This window comes from Psittacula echo, assembly GCF_963264785.1.
Source record: "Psittacula echo genome assembly, chromosome: 4".
Lineage (NCBI taxonomy): Eukaryota > Metazoa > Chordata > Aves > Psittaciformes > Psittacidae > Psittacula > Psittacula echo.
In genome coordinates, this window is record NC_137738.1 from 27,848,230 (window position 1) to 27,871,726 (window position 23,497).

Here is a 23,497-nt window from a genome sequence, read left to right on the forward strand (position 1 = left end):
AAACAAAACAGAAACATACACACACACACACACACACCGCACACACAAACCACCAGAAAATCATGACATCACAGGTTCACCATAGCTACAATAATTTTTTCTTCTTTTTTTGCTTTCAGATTCCACTGAAAATTGATCAGCGTTTCTTTTTTAAAAACTATTTCCTATTTCTAGCTACTCTTAGTTTTAGACCCAACAATCTTTCATTTTTCTTCCTTTGCAGGATTATTCACTTTCATTCACAAGCCTAACATCAGCTATACTGCTTTCATTATACAATATTTTCTTGTAAGTTTATGAGAATGCTTAGACTGAAGACGTTTCTGCATGATCTACAGACTAAAAGAATGGGTATTCACACTTCTTACAATGGCACTATAGAAAAAACAGTAGAAATAGCCATTGCAAAACAGCTGCAAGTGAGAAAAGTGGCATTTTCCACAGAAATCAAGCTGTCTAGGTAACTAGTAACAAAGCAAACAAACAAAAATAAAAATTCACCACCAAAACCCCACCACAAATCTTTGTTCTAAAAGCAACTATTCCTTTGTTGATAATCACCAAAGATTACATTCCTTCTTCAGCTTGACAATGCTTTAGAACTGTTGCTTTCTGTATGTAATGTTAACATAAAGAAAATCAAGACTATTTTATCTTGGCTGTTTTCCATTTATATGGGAAAAAGCTGACCATTTAGAAATGCACATACACATATTCCCACATTATAGACTTTTCAGAAGCAGCAACTAACATTTTCTACTTCATTCTCTTTAGTTCTGGTTTTAAACTATTACAAGCAGCCATACGCCAAAAAAAAAAACATGTTGGGATAAATTGCAAGTTTTAGCTTGACTTTGTAAGAAACAAACTTGCAAAAACTAAATAGGAACTTTAACTGGCAAGTGTGCCACTGCAATTGTTTATTTCACAGTATCACAGTATGTTAGAGATTGGAAGGGACCTCAAAAGATCATCTAGTCCAATCCCCCTGCCAGGGTAGGAACACCTAGATAAGGTTACACAGGAATGTGTCCAGGCGGGTTTTGAATGTCTCCAGAGAAGGAGACTCCACAACCCCCCTGGGCAGCCTGTTCCAGTGTTCCGTCACCCTCACTGAGAAGAAGTTTCTGCTCAAGTTTAAGTGGAACCTCTTGTGTTCCAGTTTGTACCCATTACCCCTTGTCCTATCATTGTTTGCCACTGAGAAGAGCCTGGCTCCATCCTCGTGACACTCACCCTTTATATATTTATATACACTAATAAGGTCACCCCTCAGTCTCCTCTTCTCCAAACTAAGGAGACCCAGCTCCCTCAGCCTTTCCTCATAAGGGAGATGCTCCACTCCTTTAATCATCTTAGTTGCCCTGCGCTGGACTCTCTCCAGCAGGTCCCTGTCCTTCTTGAACTGAGGGGCCCAGAACTGGACACAATATTCCAGACGTGGTCTCACCAGGGCAGAGTAGAGGGGAAGGAGGACCTCTCTCGACCTACTGACCACCCCCCTTCTAACACACCCCAGGATGCCATTGGACTTCTTGGCCACAAGGGCACAGTGTTGGCTCATGGTCATCCTGCCGTCCACTAGGACCCCCAGGTCCCTCTCCCCTACACTGCTCTCTAACAGGTCGTTCCCCAACCTATATTGGAACCTGGGGTTGTTCCTGCCCAGATGCAGGACTCTACACTTTCCCTTGTTATATTTCATCAAGTTTCTCCTTGCCCAACTCTCCAGCCTGTCCAGGTCCCTCTGGATGGGGGGATCGTAATCCATACAAAGAACGAGTCTCTGAGAGAGCCATATGGAGAGGTTTATTTGCTGTTACCACTAAACTCCCAGCCATGGAGTGCAGGTGGTAGCACTCCTTATGTATTTTTTAATATAAAATTATAAAATGGTTAAAGAGTAAACAGAAAAAAGAAAAAGATGAAAAGGGAAGAAATTACTTTAAACTCAACTATCCTAAGATGAATCCTTCTCTTTTGAATTGTCTTCATATTTTAAACTTTTCAAGACCTCTGTTTAGTCCAGAGAATAAGTCCTATTAGATAGGTATTACACAGGCAAAACACTTGTTCATTTCAGTGTCAGGCATGCATGAGTACAAGCTATGTATTAAAAGGTAACATCAAATACTCAAGCACTTTACTCAAGCACTTTATATATATTCATATATATATAGAGAGAGAGAGAGTGCCTTTAAGATCAATATATGCTGGCTTATGCTCTATAAAGTTGAATTTTTCCTTAATCACTCATTTTGGACTTCTTCTGCTCTAAAAAGCATATACATGAAGTGTCTCCATTTCAGCTCGCAGCAATATCTTTACTGACAGCATCATGCTTGTACTGTCATTCATTTATATCTTCCTCTCTGGAAAGGAAGTTAGATTTGTTTCCTACAGACTGCCTCCATATTCTTGCCATGGTGATCAGATGATTCAACATATTCATTCCCATTCAAGCAGATATGAACTGACAAAGTATTAAGTCTCTAAAAGGAAAAATACTGCATTGGGTGACTTTCAAAATCTTTGTGTTCTCAGTTTCCAACTTTTTTCTCCAATGGTACACAGCTATGAAACTACACATTACTTCCAAACTGAGTCACCCTTTCTTGTTTAAAGTTGGGTGACAAATTTGACGTATTTGAAATAGCTGACATAGATGTCTAACTCTGTATAGGAATAATAAAAGAAAAGGGTAAGGGATTGTTTAGAAGATTCCACTGTGTCTGGAATTGAATCAGCTGGAGCAGAAAATCTTATGTACATGGATAAGTTAGTAAGATTATTATGTAAATACTGCATTAAAAATAAGCAAAGAACTTGGAGCTACAAATGGTCACTTAATCATTGCAAAGTATTTGCTCTTCAACATACATCACTCCTTTACCCCAGGACTGCAAAAGGCCATGCCTTACATAGATCTCTATCAGTTATGTTGTGCTACAGCAGTGCCCCATGGTGTTTGACTTGAAACACAGGGCAGATGGGAGTCAGGGACTGCTCTTGAAAAGTACGTTATTGCTGGTATAAGCAGCAGAAACAATGTAGGGGGAAAAGATACTGATAAACACAGAAGATAGGAAGCAGCCAGAGGACCCAATGAAATAGCTTAATGAACAGCCTAAAACCATCATTTATCACTAAGCCCCTGAATTGAAACTCAGAGAAAAGCATGGACACTATTCACTCCCTCATTGCAGGAAGGCGGGTTGGACTAGATGATCTTTAAAGGTCTCTTCCAACACAATTTATTCTATAATCCTATGTATAAATAACTTATCCTGTAGTCATGGAGAGTGAAACCACATATTAGGTTGCATCTATTCCATTATGGATAAGAAAAACTAAGAAACACATTTTTTGCATACTATTGGAATGTTTTATTCCTAAGAACTGATACATTGATCATGAAGTCTGACTTTAATTCTTACCATTCTTTAACAAAAATAGTTACTTATTGTAAATGCATGGTATATGGTCGCTCCATTTACGTAGGCATTGTGATAGTGAGTTAATGGTAGCCATCTCCAATGGGTTAGTCCCTTAAGAGCTTGCATTATCTGTATGTACTGACATTTGCAGGTCTTTCTGTGCTGAGATAAAGCAACTGCACAATGTATCATTTTGACAAAAATCTAGTGAATACAAAAGTTTGTCAACAAAGTTGCTACGAGTAACAGGGATGAAGAAAACTGACATAGGAAGCTCAATCTCCCCCATTTCTTTTCTTCCTGTGAAGAGTCAATTTAAACCAATTGATTTTAACAAGCTGAGCTAGGGTTTGACTCCTTTTTTTGAGTCTCTACCCTACATGTATTTAGAGCACATTAATATGTAGCAAACCAGTAAAGTCAGTGCCTCAAGTGCAGAAACCTATTGGCATTCAACTAGTGAAACGGTTTGATTGAAAAGCATTTCCTATCAGATAGAATCAAGTGGGACAGTAACACCAGCTCTACAGGGAGTCAATTGAGTTTAATATGACAGAAAGTTAACTCAGAGACAACGGGCAAGGAGCAAAGATAATGATAAACATTCCAAGCAAATACTAGCAGGTAAATGGGGACAGAAACATAGTAACATGCAGGTAACTTTATTGTGGGTTTATATTAAGACCTCCCTACTGCCCACACGGTGATCCCAATACAGATTATTTGTACAAAAATGAGACTACACTGCATGAGATATGGGCATGAAAATTGTCGATAAAATACACTTGTTTTTATCACATTCTAAGCTTCCCCAGAGGTCTCTGTTGCTCTGACTGTGAAAAGATTCAGGACTTCAAACTCACACATTTTTAAATTCTAGGAGAGCAATAGAGTTTTATTCCAATACCAACTGAACCAAAAGTCTTTTCACACACACATAGAACATGGAATAAAAGAACTGCTTTCAACACTGAACTTTGAGATAGATTGACAGACAGAAACACACAAATGCACACATGCACATACAGAGCTGGTATATATGGTCTCCTATCATTACAACTGTTTCTACAGCTGTTTCCTGTCACTTATGAAGGAAGAAAACATTATATGTTGTTGAGAAGTTTAAAACACTTCTCCATCAGCAAGACAGAAAATTTTCTATGGGGCATATGGCATTTAGTGTATGGTAACCAGTAGGCAGACTGATAGACATGTAGTATTTGAATAGCTGAATTAATGAAAGAAACAAAGACGAAATAATATTAGACTGCCTATATACTTGGGGGGGGAGGGAGTGTTGTAATATGTACTTTGTGTTTGTGGCAATTCAAATACCTTTTAAATAAATTTTTTTGTGAGTTTCTCTGAGCACATTCATCTTCCAGGATAATGTCTTTGTTGCATGAAGGTGGAATTGTGCAAACATTTAAGAAAAGTGAAGCTGATTTTGAAATACATCTTTTCTTTCCACAGCCATAGGGGAACTTCTTTCTTTTGTGAACTGAATGTTAATAGAAGAATTAGCTATAATTGTTCCCCATGCTGCCACAAGCTGCTGACTGAAATCTGACCATCAGCTAAAGCTGTGTTTTCCCAATCTCAAGCAAGTCATCTCTACTTAGTCTAGCTGCCATTAGCCACAGCACAAGTGACTAGACCTAAATGTCTCAGAACAAAAAATTTGCTACCCCACACACCATGTCTTCTCTCAGAACATCAACCTTTCAGATCTATCAGCAAGCAGCCTGAGACAACAATGGGAACTGAGACTTTTACTTGCATGAAGTAGGCAAGTAGGCTGGTGCTTAAGCCATGGGCTGCCTTTTAGAAACAAATGGCGAAACTGTCATGATGAGACACAAAAGACTGTGTTAGAAAATGAGTCAATTACAAAAATTAACACTGAAATTTCAGAGCTATGGTTTTAGAGAAAACATGGAACAGCTAGGAATCATGTCAGGTATAGATTAGCTATGGAGTTTCTATCAAATACTATCCCGATGAAGGCTGAGGAGTCCGTCTATTCAAAAGTATCAGAATCACAGATGAACTATAATGTAATTGATGGTCTCTCTGTCACAAACTTTGAAAACTGAATTCTACTACACTATCAGAAATGCATGTTTGCCGAGATACGGAAGAAAAGCCTAACTGCTTTCCCTTAAGAGCCAAATAATTATTTTAATCATTCAAATTAAATTATAACCAGAAAGAAGATAACTGATGCACAAAAGGCAAGAACAGCAAAACAACATGAACAAGCCAAATGACACTCTTTTTTCCCCAAAATGGCAAGTAATTTTATATGACGTATTTTCCATACATAATTCTTGGAGTCTTTAAAAAGAGTTTGTGCACAAGAAGGGTTTAGTAGAGATGTCATGCTGGAACTGAAACATTAAAAAGGTTTTCAAGACCCTTTAGTTGAACTTATCCAAGATGTTGGGCCTAAAAAAATCACAAAATTAGACCCAGACAAATACACACATATTTTTTTTGTTTTACCTTGCTGCGTTGTGATCCTGTCACCTTAAGGAAGGGCAAGGACAAGAAGCGAAATAGTAATAAGAAAAAGAAGTCCAAAATATTTTTTTTCTGCAGGTGACTGACCAAATACATACACAAAATTGTCTTTTGAGTAGATTAACACATTGTTTGCACATAAGATTATTAGCTACAGAAAAAAACAATAATGACAAACAAATGAATAGGATCTTCTCTCAACAGATAAAGTTGATGCTGAACAAAGAACCCATTATAATTTATGCAAGTACTAATAAATTTCTTAGTGATAAATTTGTTCATTCAGCTCAATGACATCTTATTTCTAAATTTTCATATTTATAAGCACAAGACTTTTGACACCTGACAAGCATGCATGGGCTAACTGAAAAAAAGCTTATAGAAATATTCTTTGTTTAGCAAGTGATACATCACACATTGCATTTCTGGGGAGGGGAGAACACACCAAACAAAACAAAACAAAACTAACAAACAGACAAACCCCAAACCCAAACTAACAAAACCAAAACAAACCCAAACTAAAACAAAACAAAACAAAAAAAAAGCAGCAAATCACAAAAAAATCCCCAAGCGCACACACACGCACAAAGAACAGAGCCCTGAAATTTTGATTCCTATCTAGATATTTACCAAGAACCAGAAATTTACATATTGGGTACATTAGTTGTAACTCAACTGGACTAGATCTTCGGATTGACTGAAAAGAATTTAGTATTGGTATTTTGTCCAGTTTCTGTATACAGCCAAATAGGGAATATGTACTTAAATAATTCAGTGCTATCTCATGCAGCATCATGTAGAAAATGTACAGAACATCCGATGTGTACAAAAGAATGAGGCTGAAAGTAAACATGCTCCAAACCGCATCTCAAAAATCAGAACAGCACAGATAGTTTTATATCAAACCAATTAGCATATATGTAAATATTTAAAAAAACATGTATTACATGTTTCTGCACTTTAGAAAAGATATTAAATATAAATATTAATTGAGTTTAAACATAAGACATTTAATGTCAGAATTATAAGCTAAAATATATTAAAATATTAAATATGTTAACAAGCCAATTCCCTCAGTGCCCCTGAGAACAGAAAAATTTCTTGTAAACTCCATTTTATTAATGGAAAAAGAGGGGCAGATCCCAGAGTAAATACATGACAAGGACTCATCTCCACTCTTGTAATCAATTCATGTAAGTGTGTTTCCTTATACAGTGATGATCATAAATATAAATCAATATTAAGCAACAACAAATACAGATTTCCTACTCTCGACGTAAGAAAAAAGCTTGGCAGTACTGATGAATAAAAGCTCATCTTTTACTCAGAGGCACTAATATATATGTGAACATAAAAACATTGTATAAACTGCTGGTACCAAATGTAAATTACTACTGCAAAGAGCAGTGTTTCAGTATTTTAATGATCCAAACTAAAGGAGTAAGTTACTACTCATAATATTTCTCTTCAACAACTAAAATATTAAAGTCAATCAGATAAACATGTACAATCCATTAAATTATTCTGTCTATAATCTTACATTATTTGATAATACATATGCTTTTGTTTTACTACTATGAATCTGGTGACCCATATCTGCCAATCCAGCTACAGGCATGCAGTTCCCTAACATAACTATTCTATAATAAGCTGCAGTAAGCCATGAACGAAGAAACATAAATGTCAATTGGAAGCTATGAAATAATGTCTAACGTGACAAGAAAAAACAAAACAGAAGTATAATCTTACTTCAAAACTCTTCACTTCTTCTTCACCATCATCATCTTCTTCATCATGGCAACTCTGGTAACATGTAGAAAGAAATTTATTGGTAAGTTGCGGGTGAAGGTGATGTCTAAGACTTCGTTCACTTTACACATTATTTCTCTAGATCTTCTTCATTAATTTTATTAAAACAGAAAAAATGAAAAAGATAGCAAAAAAAGTTACCTTTGCCATAATGTCAGCATAGGCCATATACAGGAAATCTTCTTCCAATTTGCTGGTTAACAGAGAGAAGAAAGAGAAAAGGAGTAAGATTAGAGCCATTATAGTAGAATTGGAACACCAAAATATTTTTAACCACCTTAAAAATCTTTTTAAAGGATTTCTAAGCCCATAATTAATTACAAAAGTCTTTCTGGAAAATTAGGACTGCATTAACTAATACAAACTGAAAAGTAAACAGTGCTCAGAAATTCATAAACACCTTCCAATTAAGAGAAGGTAGTTATTTGTTTAATTATATCTAGAATATACTTACATTTCACATTCAGAATATAACCATTAATAGGGAATACAGTCAAAAGAGAGAGGTGTACTACGTCCTGCACACAGGATCTATGTCTACAAGGAATTGTATAAGGGTATCTGTCTCTAGAAAACCCTTTGCATCTCATTATCAGTCAGGTTAAAATCTCTTCACATACCACAGGCTAGAGCTGTGCTCACACTCACCATATGAATATATGAACATGTTTTGTCCTAGCCTATGTAATCTCACTTGAACAAGACATATATAACTCCAAATATAGGAGTAATCTGAAAATCTGCATACACTCTGCAGTCTCTCACACCGTCCCTACCATTTTTCAGTCAAGGCTGTTCGACTGAATAGCAGAATAAGTTGATGTAAAGGATCAACTCTTTTAAGGCTTTCCTCTTCTTCAGCTGGTTCCTCCCCAGGTTTCTTTAGGGAAAAAAAGATTGTTAAAGTATATTCAATTATCTATAGTGAAAAATATTTACTCTGTGCAATTTATTAAGCATTAAAAACTTGCATACACAATTTTGATTTGGTCAGCCAGGAGGAAACAAGTTCCAAGCAAAGTATGAAAGAAAAGCCTGAATCCTGACCATCTTTATGACCATGAAGACTTACAAAGATGATACCATTTGCAAAGCTTTGCATTTCCTCTCCTCATAAAAATTAATCCTCTTCCCTAGATTTTGAAAATAACTTCAATCTTTTACTATTGTTACCCAAAATGAATGGCAACCAGATGCCATAATTTGCTGCTACACTGTTTCTTTCTCTCTAGGTTAACAAGCTTCATTAGCTAAAAATCAGAATCCTCTATTCCAAGTCTTATGCCAAGTCAAATGTTCACTCTGGAACTCTGAGAGGTTTTGAGGGAGAGGAAATCCAAGCTTGAAGCTCACCAATAGTTTTAGACAGAAGGAGCCATATCTACCAACAACAGTAATACTGGTAGGATATAGAATTTTAGAAGATGACAGATCAAGAATGTATAAAAAGTATTATATACCATTCAATAACATATACACACAAATAGGGTAAATTTTTTTGTTTGTTTATTTGTTTGGGTTCTTTTTGCTTTCAGGTTTAGACAGCTCTAATTAATCCACCCTAAATGAAAAACATAGTCCTAAACATTATAACAGCAACCACCAAAGCAGTGCTTTGAAAAGAATCTACACAAAATCTGTCTTCTGGCTTCTTGCCTTTTGTCAAAAGACATTTAAAAAAGTAATTTTTGCTTATCAAGTTATTGATAAAATCGTTTCATCCACACATTTTTCTACAAATTATCTAATAGCTCAAGGAAAATTGGTTGCAAAATTAATTTATGCTCACTCCTTCTCTTTGTTTTCAGCTAGCATTATACACTAAAATACAGATAAAGGAAAGAAGTTATGATAATGTCAGATGTTACCTGTTAATTATAAGAGTTGGCCACATAACAGATGTAAGGAAAACAGATTTTTTGCCTATTAAAAAAAAAAGCTGTGTGTGCTAGCATCAAATACATTCCTGTGGGAATGTTTATAGATCTCTATACTTCCTTGTGAAGTCCAACTTTCCCATTTGGCTGTACCAAACATGACTGGTTGCAGCTGAGAATTCATTTTAATTGACCTACATATAAAATGACTGTTTCACATGCTAGTCTATGATGACCATACAAGTTTCATTTCACATCGTGCAATATGAGACAGTATTTTCAGTATCAATGGCAAGATCTGACCAATGCAAATCATAATTCTAGTTATTATTATGGAGGTCTTCCCCTGCTCCAGATTTCAATCGTATTTATGATGCTGACCTTTCTCTTTAATTAAATGGCAGCCATCTATACTTAGGGTATCAATCAGAACATCTCCCTAATGTTATCAAAACTGATAAGCGAAAAGGCAGAAGGTGTGTTAATGTTTAATACAAGTTATTAGCTTTCATAGATTTAATTCAAATTAAATGGGGGATCAAAGTCACCAACAACTGAGTTAAGTAGAACTCTTAAGCACAGTATGAACCCTAGAACTAAATGCTTTTCTGAAATTATTCTTAGCAGAAAAGACAGTTCAAGATGCTCAGTACTGAGAAAGAACACACTACAGCATACAACACTGTAGTTTCCTGACTACAGAGAGTTAAAGGATAGGAGATTTTGGCTATATTTTCTGGGCTCTGGATAGTTCCAGTTTTGTACTTAACATGTGAACAGTTCAGAAACTTCAGATAATCCTTCAAGCATACATTACAGAACCCAAGGTTCCTCCTTTGCCCCCTTCCAGATGGGTTCTGCCACCATAGCCTAGGCATTCCATCTTGACAGTTCAATAAATCTTTAAATCCTTGCTATACCAGGGTACAATTTATCTAAGAGGGACAGAGAACCTTCACCAGTATCACAACATCTTTCATGAAGTCAACACAAATCTGAGTCAGCCCCACAGAGTTGAACAGTAGAACCTCAATCTCTCAACCTCCAAGACAGTGCTCTAAAGCAGCAAGCATGTGATAGGAATTTATTTAAAAGACAGATAGAGTTTTGTTTGCTCTTTTGAATGAAAGATGCAATACATCTTTTCTTAAGAGAGTTCTGGAGACACACTTCTCTGTATGCTTGAGAAATTAGAAGGGAATGCTTATAGTCCTTTACTAAAAGATAATATAGCAGCCAACTCAGCTTGTTTCTGTCTTCTCTAAGACAGATTTTCACATAAGCTACCTGTCAGTAAGGAGTTCTGCATTAGCAAACATATGGGTTCATAGAGGAGGTAAGGAGATAATGTTTGCTGTCAGAGTATAATCAAATGACCATACTGGGTTATTTCGTCACACAAGATACACACATGCAGAGTTATGTCATTCCACATGTGATATGTACACGCACATGCTCTCCACTGCTAAAACATAACTATTTTTGACAATCGACCTGCACTCTCTAAAATATTTGCAGCGTGTTGGGATACATGAAGGTATCAGTTTAAAAGGTTGTATATGAAGTAAGTATTTGCAGAAGTCTCTTTTTCACAATGCTTGATCATACAATAAGGATGCCACAAGAAAGGAATTCTGCATGTGTGCAGGCAAAACCAAACTTCCATAGCCTGCTTACGTGGAGCCCGTTGCTGCTGATCTTTGTTTCACTATTTTGATCCTTATTTTCAAAATTGTTCACAACTTGGGTAGCTAGTTTTAAGCACAAGCTTTAAAAAATAAAAGCAAAGTACTGTATTTTTCTAACAGCAATTTCCCACTTAGCTTCCTCTACTGCAGAGAGCAAGCTCACCTCACAATACAGATTGATCTCAGACTGTATTCTGTTGGACCTCTCAAGGTCAGAATCATTTCCTTGTACTAGTTCTTGCTCAGCCTTCAAAAGAACTACCTTTCTGAGAGACAACTGTAATGGATGAGGGCACAAAGCTTAACTGAAAATCACCCCAGGGATTTACCAGGCTAAAGACATGGTTCTAACACTTCACTGTTGGTAAAAATCCTCACCTCCCTGACAAGAGCATTTTTCTGTGAAGAATCATCAGACCCTGCTTCTGAAGGATTGACTACACTACATCTAGAATTCCTCTAGTTCATATTCTAACCTTTTGACTTAAATGGCTTTACGAAGTCTCCAAATACATAAAGGTTAACTTCAAAGAAAGAACAGGCTGTTCCCTTTCTTCAGAGGCCAGAAGATAAGAGATAGGGGAATGACAGCAGCTGGCACGTAATTTGCACAACAGTTTCAAAAGTTTCATAAAAGGTTACTGAATGCTTGAAGCAGACTGCCTAGGGAAATCTGGAATATCCATCACTTGTAATTTTTCTTGCCAAGGTGACTTAGATAAAAAATGACTTGGTTAGATACAGCTTAGATGATATCTTATGTACCTCACAGACTTATAATTATACAAGGTGAATGTTAATCCATAACACATTCCCATGACCCTTTGCACCCAGACGTACTGCTAAGTCTTCTATCAGTTTGTCTTCAAAATAGTGCTCTTCTGTTTCAATCCAAGATTTATCATAGCCTTGAAGAAAAAGATTGACTGCTCGGTGCCTAAAAAGGGACATTTAAAACAAAAGCTGTAAACTTTTAAAGAGAATATTAAGTCAATATGAACTGGAAGAACTCCAGTCATTTACAAGGAAAGCAAAACCTCTATGGTAAAACCTGCCAAAGGCCCCTATTTTACGTATTAAGTTGACATTAAAATGTTCTGTGCAAAACTGTGTCTCATTATTTGTAAAACCAGTACGAAAATGTATTAATAATTAATTTGTGAACAGATAATAAATAGAAATTGAAAGAAATTTAAACCCAAGTAAGAAAAAAAAAAAAATTGTTACATTAGTGATTTTTATTTTTAATATAAAATAATTTCATATAATTTAATGTAAAAAATGAAATAACTGCAGTAGATAACTTTGGATTGTGCTAAATAATTGATTTTTTAAATGTTCAGTATTAGAATTGCATATCTAAAATAATAAACCTTTATTTTTTTTTTCCAAACTCCATGAAATTAAATGAATTATGAGGGTAGGAGAAAGAGGGTTATATGGAATTATGACATTTACTGGTTTTTGGTTTTTTTGAGGATTCAGTGCAAAACGGACTGTGTGACAATGAATTCTCCATGGATAATTTTATTAATCATTTAATTTTTTTAAACACATGCCAGTCTCATAGACTGAAAAGGAAGATGTATAATTGAAATATACAGGAATGCTAGTTATGTGCAGGTGACCTACTTGAATAGCTACAAATGGAAATATTTTTGCTCTATTTCCAACTATCACGGCACCCTCATTTCAAGCTAGTATGATTCTCATGCCCTTGCACTTCCTGGGACAGACTTTAAGATTCATCCTACTGTCTATGGTAATAGTTATGCATAATTTGAGGAAAAATTAGAAAATTATGATGTTGAAAAGATCAGATACCAGCATTCCAGAAATTATTTTTAGAAATTGTATGAAAAGACAGTTGCCTTTTTCTGAATGCTCATTCCTTCCAGAATCCCAGGATTCTGAAAGCTGCTCAACTACAAATCCCATTCTCTATTGAACAAGAAAGAAGAGAAAAAGAAGCCACAGGAAAAGGTGTGAAATGCCTTGAGTATGTGAATTTTTTCTTGTCTAATAGAATGCTCTTCCCAAAAGTGCACAATAAATAGGCACGTTTTCAGACAAACAGTATCAGTTTATTTCCTCCATTTAGAACATTTAGCATCTAATAATGAAGGTAACTTCATATTTCCAGAGCTACACCATGGGTTAGGGGGAAATTTATCTCCCAAGATGATATTACAGCGACACCAATGTCAGCTTCTGCATTTATTTCTTATGAAAGGCATCTACTTTTCAGAAAAGAAGAGATACCAGGAGGATCAGGTGGAACAACAGCAGGAGGAAATACCCAGAAATTTAAAATTATGGGTTTTTTGTATTTGTTACTCTTTCCAAAAAATATATTAGAAGAAAGTAATTAGACCTGCTAGAAGGAAGTAATATACAAAGTACATTACCACTCAGTTTATCAATTACCAGATTACATGTTTTTATTCCTTTTGATCTCACCAAACAGCACTGTATGAACATAAATGCATTTGTGAAAAATAGAATACATATAGCTCTTACCTTGGCAGATTATACAGTGGAGCCATTCTAAAGCAGGCAACTACTGCTCTTTTCCTCTGTTTAGACAGCAGCTTATGCCACACTGCTTTTTTGGACCGCTGAGGATGCTCAACCTGTTACATAAAATACACACGGCAAAATAAACAATGTGGCAATGTCCCTACCGTCTGGGTATAGTAATGCTAAAAAAAATGTGAGGTAACAGATAAATCAAGTGGAAAGATAACAGAATTATAACAGTTGGAGAAAAGTGTTCTAGACAGAGATCAAATGATCAGCCAAATTGTAGAATCAGAATTTAGAATATAAACTTAAAAGCAAAAATCTCCCTTGTCTTGTGTGAGTGCATTTGTTTGTGGCAGGTTTGTTTCTTTTACAGATGACTGTGCTAGTGGAATAATAGGTTCTTTGTTCTCCAACATCACCAAAGGAGCCAGGGGAAGTTAGCATCTCTACCCCTAAAGACTTGGTGATTTTCCTTTGTAATAAAATAAGGCATTTTATTTAAAATATGTAGTGATGATGACGTTTATGTAGACTTATTATTCAACCCAAATATAGTTATCACAGAAGACTTTTCTAGTTTAGTGCAATACAAAAAATTATTCATAGTTAAACAAACATTTAATTAAACAGACTAAAATACTGCTAAGCATTCAGTGAAATGGATAATTACACTTGCAAGATTAAATGGTTACATTCTAAAACTTTATCAAAAGATAAAATACTAATGACAAACATTTGTTAAGAGAAAGGACAGAAAAGCGTTCACTGCTAACATACAGTCACAAGACAAAGTCAGTGCTAATAATTTAGAAGTCAGACAAGCCCAAACATGTTAGGTAATTAGTAGTATCTTCACAAACAACTATAAAACCCTCTATACTTTCCCAAAAGAAATAGCCTCGGCCTACGCAAGCAGATCTCTGAAAACAAAAACAAAGAAGTTAGCTGTGCAAGGAGAGAGAATACAAAGAACAAACTGATCTTTGCCAATGCAATAAACATTCAGAGTATGTATACATGGAGAACGGAGTATCTGCATATGGAGATAAAAAGGATTACTCAATAATACCATAAAAACAGACCTACTGCTCACATATTCATATTTTTAAAGACATCAAATTAACTATTTCAGTAACAAAAGCACTTAAGCACTTGTCTACAGATGACAAGTAAAGCTGTAGGGCCAAATCTTTAGACAAATAGATGCAAAGTACCCAGGATAAGAGCACCCAGCATTTACCTCACTGCATAGTCATTTTTTAAATTCAATGGGAAGCATTGATCTGAAATGTAGATCTGGTATTACAATGGGAATCTGGCTTGTTCTGTACTACTGCTGGATTCTATACACTGAGAATAATCCTACGACAGAACATGGAAAATACAAGGATAATACTTCAGGTTTCACTCCCTAGAGCAATTTCTCCAAACTATACAAGCTTAATCAGCTTACATACATGATGGTAAATCCAAAATGCCAGAGAACAAGAGATTCTATATGCTGCTTGAACTCAAATACTAGAATCTAATGCTGAATTATGCAACTCTGTACATGCTAACATATTTTCTTTCAGCTTGGTTAATTTTGATTAAACCATGGTTAAAAGAGAAGATTTTTTGCCCCTCATGTTTCTAACTTTCCTCTGCTCTTCATTCTTCCTCACAACCACACTGTATTCTTTCAAATCAACACCCTTTCTCCTGTCTCTCCCTTTCTAGTAGGATAACCATGATTGCCATGGATTTACTTCTATATTCTATCACTTTTGGCTTGCTCCACACATACACAATTACACGTAAAATTCAGTAACCCCTTTTAATCCTCTTCTATCAAACTGTGTAGGGCTGCTGACCTTGAAGCAAGCCCATATTAAGGCTGGAGAATTTGTGAAGACTACTCGTGTGATGCAAGCGGCAGGCCACACGTATTCATATCAATGTACTTTGTGCATTCCAAGATCTCCAAAAGACACTTTCAGCAATCAAATGCTGCACAGTGTATATACAAGCACTTTCATGTAACAATCTGATTCCTACTTGACTGAACCAGCTATCTCATTGTAATATGGAAACTTCCCGATATGCGGTCTGAAAATCTGTGCCAAGTTTCTGAGTGAAACCAACTAATTTAATGAGAGAGCAAAAGAGCGTTGGATTCCCAAATGTTCTTCGAAAAGGAAAAAAAAAAAAACCAAAAAAACCCCAAAAAAAACAACCAAAAAAACCCTGAGCAAATTTTATATGTAGTCAGTTTATAGTCTGTGGTGTAACCAGCAGCATTCATCTCTGCAACTAGGAATATCCTTCAAAATAGCACGCTGTTTCTTCAGTACATTTTAAAAAAGAAAGCCTAGAAAACACAGAACAACTCTGAAGTTCAAAATAGGTAAAAATTTGGTAAGTAAAATGGAAAAACTAAATTTATCAACTAGCCTTTGAGTTCTAAATCTACCAACATAGGGTATTTTTTACATTTCAAAATTCAAAGAATTAAAATCTTAACCATAAGTTATACTCTTCTCCAAAGGGGAGGAAAAAACCAAAATCAGAAACAACCTACCAAAACCAAAGTTCTAGATTATTGAGATTTTTCTGAATTTTAATGCCAGTTTGACTGCCTAAATGTTTATATTCTTGCCCACATTCAGACAAACTTCATACAGATTTTGTCAAGTGGATATTCTTTTTATAGCTTTTTAAAATAGTACATAGTAAATAGCTTTCTAAAGCTATCTATAGAAAAGCTGTATATCAAATCAGCTGACTGTCCTACTCCATGCAGTTACAATATGCAGCTTCTAACCAGATATTTATGCAGGCAGCTTTAGTAATACTTTCATAATTTAAGAAGCTCAACTGAGGAAAAACACCTTGAAAAAAAGGCATTTTTTTAATCATTAAGTTGTTTTACTCACATTTTGTAGTCCATTCGCAATTTAGCCATTACTTCCTGCTAGGTGAAATGCACCAGAAGGAAGCTACAACATAGGTATCACTTTCTTAGTCCCTTTCCAAAATAAATTATTATTGCAGCTGCTGTAAACACACTGTATGATTGACATGACCACAGCATATAACATTAAAGGCAGCATGTGAAAGCATAACTGAAAGGCTGAATACTTCTGTTTAGATTAAGAAGCAATGGAATTTGGAAAATGTGTCTAACCTGTTCCAGATGAAAGAGTACATTAGCTATATCAAGGACCCTTTCCACAGTCTTCTCTGGATCTGAGCAATCTTCAGTCCTGTTTGGTAAATCTTTGTAAAGTGCCATCTGCCACCTAATGGCGGGATCCTCAAGCTGCAGGAGAAAGATTTCGTGCGTCACCAAGGAAAATGTCTAAACGTAGGGTCAAACAGTTTAACTAGCACAGAAGCTGCTTCAAGGAGCAACAGAAGCACTTTATATGGCTAACCCACATCTTTACATGGCTAACCTACACAGTGTCCACTACACAGACTGGGAGAACAAAATTAAAGAATGATTTGTACAGTGTTTCTTGAGAGCTTCCAGAGGACTAAAAGTCTAAAAATCATACAAAGAAGAAACGATCCTGGGCCAGCAAAAAGCACTGGCAACAGCAATTAATATACTATTTGAGGAAAAGTAATGAGTATGAGGTAGATAGACATAACTACACTGACATTCCAGTTACTAAACCAAACAAATTGTTGCTCTTTTAGTTGGGATTATTTAGTTTTCAGTCATGGAAATCAGTAATACTGGTCTTATTTATGATTAATTTTTTTTATTTCAGTTTTTTCAATTGTTATAAAATCCTAATTTTACTGATTGCTAGCTAATGAAAAGTTAGTTTATGAAAACGAGTTCAAGATGCATTTTCCTACAAATTGTAAAGAACTGTATAAAAATAAAGTGGGTTTTTTCATTATTTTTCTCTTTGCATTTCATTTTTTCCATTTCAGTGATCTGTGATTTTCTGTTTTACCAGTAGCAATGTCTTTTTTGGTTCATTTTGTCTCCCCAGTGCTTCTGCTAATGAACACTGACGCAACATACTTTGTGAGTCTCTCTTATGTCAATGACACTGAAAGCAAATGCAGTGCGTAACCCATTTTACTGAGAAGCTGTGGCCAGTGAGCATTCCTGATTGATTGTGCAATTTAGCTTTACATCATGCTGGCCTAGATTCCTACAGCATTTAGTAGCCTAAACCCTGCAAATTCAAATAGGGCTTAAACTCAACACTTACTTTTATAAAACATCTTTGTGGATCCAGATTTCAATTTGTGCTTAAGATGAGACAATAATGCTAATTTACTGCCACAAAACATCTTAAGATACACAGTTTACTGAAGTTCCAGGAATGATTATAAACTTACACAGTCTCTCAATAATAGTTTATTACAACCTAGAAAGCCACAATTAGCAGGCATTTCTTCCACCTTTCGGCTTTTCCATTTCTTAACAATTGTCAAATCCATAGTCTTTGTGTGAGCATTTGACTGGATCGTCATGTCCACAAAAGATTTTTTAATCACAGGTAGAGATGTCTTTTGATTTGAGGACTCCTCACATTCTATCAAGGTACAGCTTTTTTGTATAGGTAGTTTTTTAAGGGTATGAGTAGTTGACATTTCAAGGTGTGAATTAGCATGGCTGGAAGAAGATTTTGGTGACTTGAGCTTCATCCATGTCAAAATGAATGCAAGTTTCGTCATCAATTTCTTGAAATAAAAGGCTTGGTACTGAGTAACAGCATGCAGGCATGCAAGGAAAGGAAAGACAGAAACAGGGTGAAGACAAATGTAGACAAAGGTAGACAAATGCATGAAACAGACGCCACAACATTAATAGCTAGATTCAGAAGGATGATTCTCAAAACAGTGCACTTCTCCAAAAAGAAATCAAGATAAATTGCATTTTAGCTCTAACATAAGTGATAGAACATGGTGTCTGAGAAGCAAAAGTGGTTAACAGAAAACCAGCCTTTCCAGTAAGTGGTATTTTTCCTCTGTTTTGAAAGCCACCTTACACCAACACCATTATAACTAAGATACATATTAATTCATAACATCAAATAATAATTTAAATTTCTGAGACCATTTGGCCTACATTTCCTTTATGTCTGACTCAGAAAACAAAAGGCTAGAGAATGAATATAGCACAATGGCATTGTTTTCCTTAACAAGAAACATTATACTTGACTGCATCTGACATGTACTTGATTCAGTCATGATAGTGACTGAATACTAATAACACTGTGGAATAAATTATATTGTACTTTGTAAATAATTACTGAGTTTAACTATATACATTATACTTTTTAATAATTAAGTGAAACACATAGGTTTAATATGATCCCTAGAATGTGCAGAGCTAAATAATTCATGAAAAGATGTATTTCAAGCCACTGGGAACAAACTACTTAGCAATAAATAACGAATCATAAGAAAGATAATAAACACAGTAACAAATTGAAGTTCTGAAATGCTGTATTTTGTCTGTAACTGAGTTGACTACTTTTCTCATACATGACAAAAACAGCTTTTCAAAGCTAGTAAAGTAAAGCGAAGGTAGCTATAAAATAAAGCTAGCTACAACAGCTATTTAGCCTTTTTAGCTACATTTATGCAGTTCCCTTTCACAATGTCATCTTCTACTGGGAATTCATTTTACAATTAGGAAAATCCAGTGTCAGTGCTGAAAATTCTACAACTGGAAAATCCTTCAGTATATACTTCAGATTAGCTAAGATTACTTCCTTCTTAATTATCAAGGCACCACAAAATTTTATCAATATAAGAAATTTTAACGTATATTTATTATCATGTGTTATAAATAGTGGAGGTGATACGTTCCTGAATAATAGCAAACTTCTAATTGAACCAAAGGAAGTTTCTGAAGAGAAAGCACAGACCAAGGTAGTAAGTATCAACCAAGCAGTAAGGCAGAAAATTTTTAATAGCTTTATGCAGAATGCAACCCTAAAGAAACAAAATAGAAACTGAAGTATTTAAAACAGGAGGACAAGTGCTGAGAAGCAGCATGAAATGCCAGAGAAGAATTAAAACTGCATGGCTGAAAAGGAGACGATATACAAATACTGAAAATGTCAGAACGGAAATACCTTTCATCATTCTGAAGATATTACTGAAGTTCACACACAAAATCACAACACACTTAAGGTTTGTATGTTCATGGCAGGCATATTACTTAAGAAACTGCTGCTCATTAAGATCTTCATAAATGCTCTTTTTTTCCCTAGCACTTTGATGGTGTGGTTTCTTCTGCTTCTTAGTATATCCCAGATTCATAAATCATAGACTTATAGAATAGTTTGGGTTGGAAGGGACCTTCAAAGGCCATCTAGTCCAACCATCCTGCAATGAGCAGGGACATGTTCAACTAGATCTGGTTGCTCAGAGCCACATCCAGCCTAGCCTTGAATGTCTTCAGGGAGGGTGCATCCACTACCTCTCTGAGCAACCTGTTTACCTGTTTACCACCCTCATTGCAAAGAATTTTTGACTCACATCCAGCCGAAGTATGTAATAACATTTGCCATATAAGTGTTTCAAGCTTTTCATAGGATTTAACCAAACCTTTTGTTTTCAGTGGTAAACTTTTCTAGGTCAAACCCTGTAACTTAAAACCACTGGACTTTTATTTGCAGTATTTTATGAAAAACACTGTTAGCATTGCAAAATGTTGCATCCTTCTTGTGTGATCTCAGATATCACAAACTTCACAAAACATTGCTTGAATCTTCAGATATTAGTCAGGAAAAAACATCCCCTTTTCAAGTCTTAATGAAAAAAGAAGAAACAAAATAAAAAATAATGTTTACTGCCATGTACTGAATTGCAATGGAATCTAGACTTCTAGATGATTCTTATATATGCTTTCAGAAGGAGAAAAAAAAAAAAAAAGAAAAAAGAAAAAAAGGAAAAAAAGAAAAAAAAAGGCAACAAAAAAAAAAAAAGAAAGCCAGATTTCCAACTCACATGTTTATTGTCTTGTAACCATTTAATGAGCACAGGAAATACTAGTTAGTTTTTTCCTTGATGTGAATAAAATCTGGGGTGGGGGGAGGATGTAAAGGACAATCCTAAATAAAGCACCATCCATAGGTCTGATTGCATTTTCCTTCAACAGAGAAGGAATGTACGTAATTTTATTACGCATCTATATTATGGCTTCTTCTTTGCCATTATTTGAAGCATTAATAAAACAGTTCAGCTACACTGGGCCAGTTCAAGACTTCTTCCCTAGAGCTATTCATCTGGCACTATCTGGAATTCCATAACAAAAGTCTACACTTCCCAAAATACTTTTTTTTCCTGGATGAAAAATAGGAACAAAACTGAGCAAAGTGGAAATATTTCACTTTCCAGAATATGCCAAAGTGGCAGCTTCCTTTTACTTTATGCTTCAAACTGATACAAAATAACCTTGAGCATTTTGCAGATTCTATCTTGAAAAATAGAAGGCAGAGTATAATAGTGGTAAACCTCGCTTCCATCTCCAATTTCATAGTAATATGCATAAGCAGGGATTTGAAGGGACACATGTAATTGTATATAGTGCATATAAACACATTAAAACCCTAACATTTACATGAACAAGTTACTGGATGAAATAAAAAAAGGGACTTAGAAGTTATCATAATGAACCAAGGTAGGTTGTCATTATATAGCACCAACAAATGACTTAAAGGGATGAAAAATCATGTTCAAAAACTCCATCTAGATTACCTTGCCCTGGAGATGAAGATTACTACGGATGATATCTCGTACTTCATCTTCAGTATCTTTCTGTCGATGAATTACAAATCATATAAATTAGGAACAGAAGGTAATTAGAAGAAGGAACAGAAGATATTATTCATACAAATGTCAACCTTGGGCTTAGTCCAGATGATGAATAAAACTGACTGTGGAAGACAGAAGAATCTCAGTGGCAATATGTCTTTTTGTATCAGGCCACAGCTAGCCATATCCAAGCTCATAGGAACAAGTTCTGGATGGTATAATTCATATTTGTTCACAGTAGCACACAAAATGCAAATCTGAATTGAAATTACTAGTATGCACATATATACATACTTCAACCAGAGTTTGACCAAATGAAACCAGTATCATGAATATAGCCTTTTCTGATTTGCTTTTTGCTCTTTCTGGAGTTCTTCTATCTATAAACATTCAGTTCAGCTGTCCAAAGGTCATATAACCCGCTAGGGTGTATAAAGCAGCACAGCTTAAGAAAGGAGTATATTCCAAACTACAATCACATTATTTCACTGTGATTTTACTCCTAAAAGAATCACTTTTAAGACAGTCTATCCTTACAAAAATTATTGCATTTACATGGGTGTGATCAAAAGGAAGTAGCTACGATATTGGACAAAGAAATTAGGAAACATCCAGTTCTTATATGCATTTCCAAATTCAAGCTTTATAAAATAGAACAATTTAGCATTAAAAATTAAGAAAGAGAAATGATTGTTTTAATTTAAGGATAGTATCTCAATTCATATAGAAATTCATTTAGGAAATAAGTCTGTCTATACTGAAATGTTTTATGTGCTGAAAATGAGGTATGTGGATTACGGTCTACCATAGTCACCCAATGTGCCTTCATACAAAAGAATTATAATCTTGATTATTTGTGTCCTAAGAATGAGGATGGGGGAAAATACTAAAATAATTGAATTATTAAATTATTATTAATTAATAGTAAAATATTTCTACTTTTTCTTGCAGAAAGAGCACCTACCATACTGAAGCGATTTTTGGCCAGTGCAATTAGCTCTTGGTCTCCAGGAGCACAAATGTTTAGGCCAATGGGAAGTAATCTCTTCAGTGCTGCTACAATGAGAGAGGTCTGCATAGAGTACCGGTCACCTTTTCGTTTCATTTTTTTCCTCTCCTGGTCAGAAACTGCTGCCTGCAGCATAAAGCAAAGGTATAACAGAATCCGGTACATAATAAAAGAAGTGGTGCAGCAACTTTGTACTTGGGTCTGGTTTGACAATTTCCTTACTACCTGCATAGCTGCAACCCTATCCAATGGAACTGCCTCTATATAATTGCCAATATTTTGCACCAATATCTTGAAAGTCCACTGTATTTCTCAAATGGCTATGTTTTGATTCTCAACCCAGTGTTTTCAACAGATACTGTTAGCAAAAAATGAAAAAACAAACAAACAAAAAGTCCTTCTCTGTACTACTTCTGTCTCCTTCCCCTCTGCAAAGAGAAAAAAAGAAAAATCTTTACACTACCTTAGACATCTTAGATTTGGTGTCACTGATAAGGAATGACATGTTGTTGATTTCATTTTGTACCACAAAGTTCTGCTCTTCCCTTTTGAAATTCTAGAAATACAGATAAGACCTCAGTTAGAAACATATGAGGAATCTATCTAAAGAAACCTTGAATAAAAATATAAATTAACTGGAAATATCTAAAATCTACAAAGGACAGAAAAAGATGAACAATAATGGCCAATATTATTTACATGACATAGCCCAGGCGGTTGTGTATTTTGGGTTGGGTTTTTTTGGTTTTTCTGGTTTTTTTTTTTTTTTTAATGTCTGTTATAAAAAAAATGTTTCCCTGGCTTTCAAACAGCTATGATAAAAATCTATGATAAAAATCCTCCTGTAATTCA

At 35.2% G+C, this 23,497-nt stretch overlaps 1 protein-coding gene across 1 annotated transcript in view; it reads right to left on the minus strand.

Moving 5' to 3' along the window:
• The window catches only part of RYR2 (ryanodine receptor 2), a gene marked incomplete at both ends in the record, with an annotated part of 387,777 nt that overhangs the window by 54,586 nt on the left and 309,694 nt on the right, over nt 1-23,497 (minus strand). Inside the window, 9 exons of the mRNA XM_080615870.1 lie at nt 7,710-7,763; nt 7,911-7,962; nt 8,546-8,649; nt 12,175-12,271; nt 13,855-13,967; nt 17,027-17,161; nt 21,580-21,639; nt 22,601-22,771; nt 23,109-23,201. Coding sequence (XP_080471996.1) covers nt 7,710-7,763; nt 7,911-7,962; nt 8,546-8,649; nt 12,175-12,271; nt 13,855-13,967; nt 17,027-17,161; nt 21,580-21,639; nt 22,601-22,771; nt 23,109-23,201 — 879 coding nt within the window. The remainder of the gene's footprint in view (nt 1-7,709; nt 7,764-7,910; nt 7,963-8,545; nt 8,650-12,174; nt 12,272-13,854; nt 13,968-17,026; nt 17,162-21,579; nt 21,640-22,600; nt 22,772-23,108; nt 23,202-23,497) is intronic.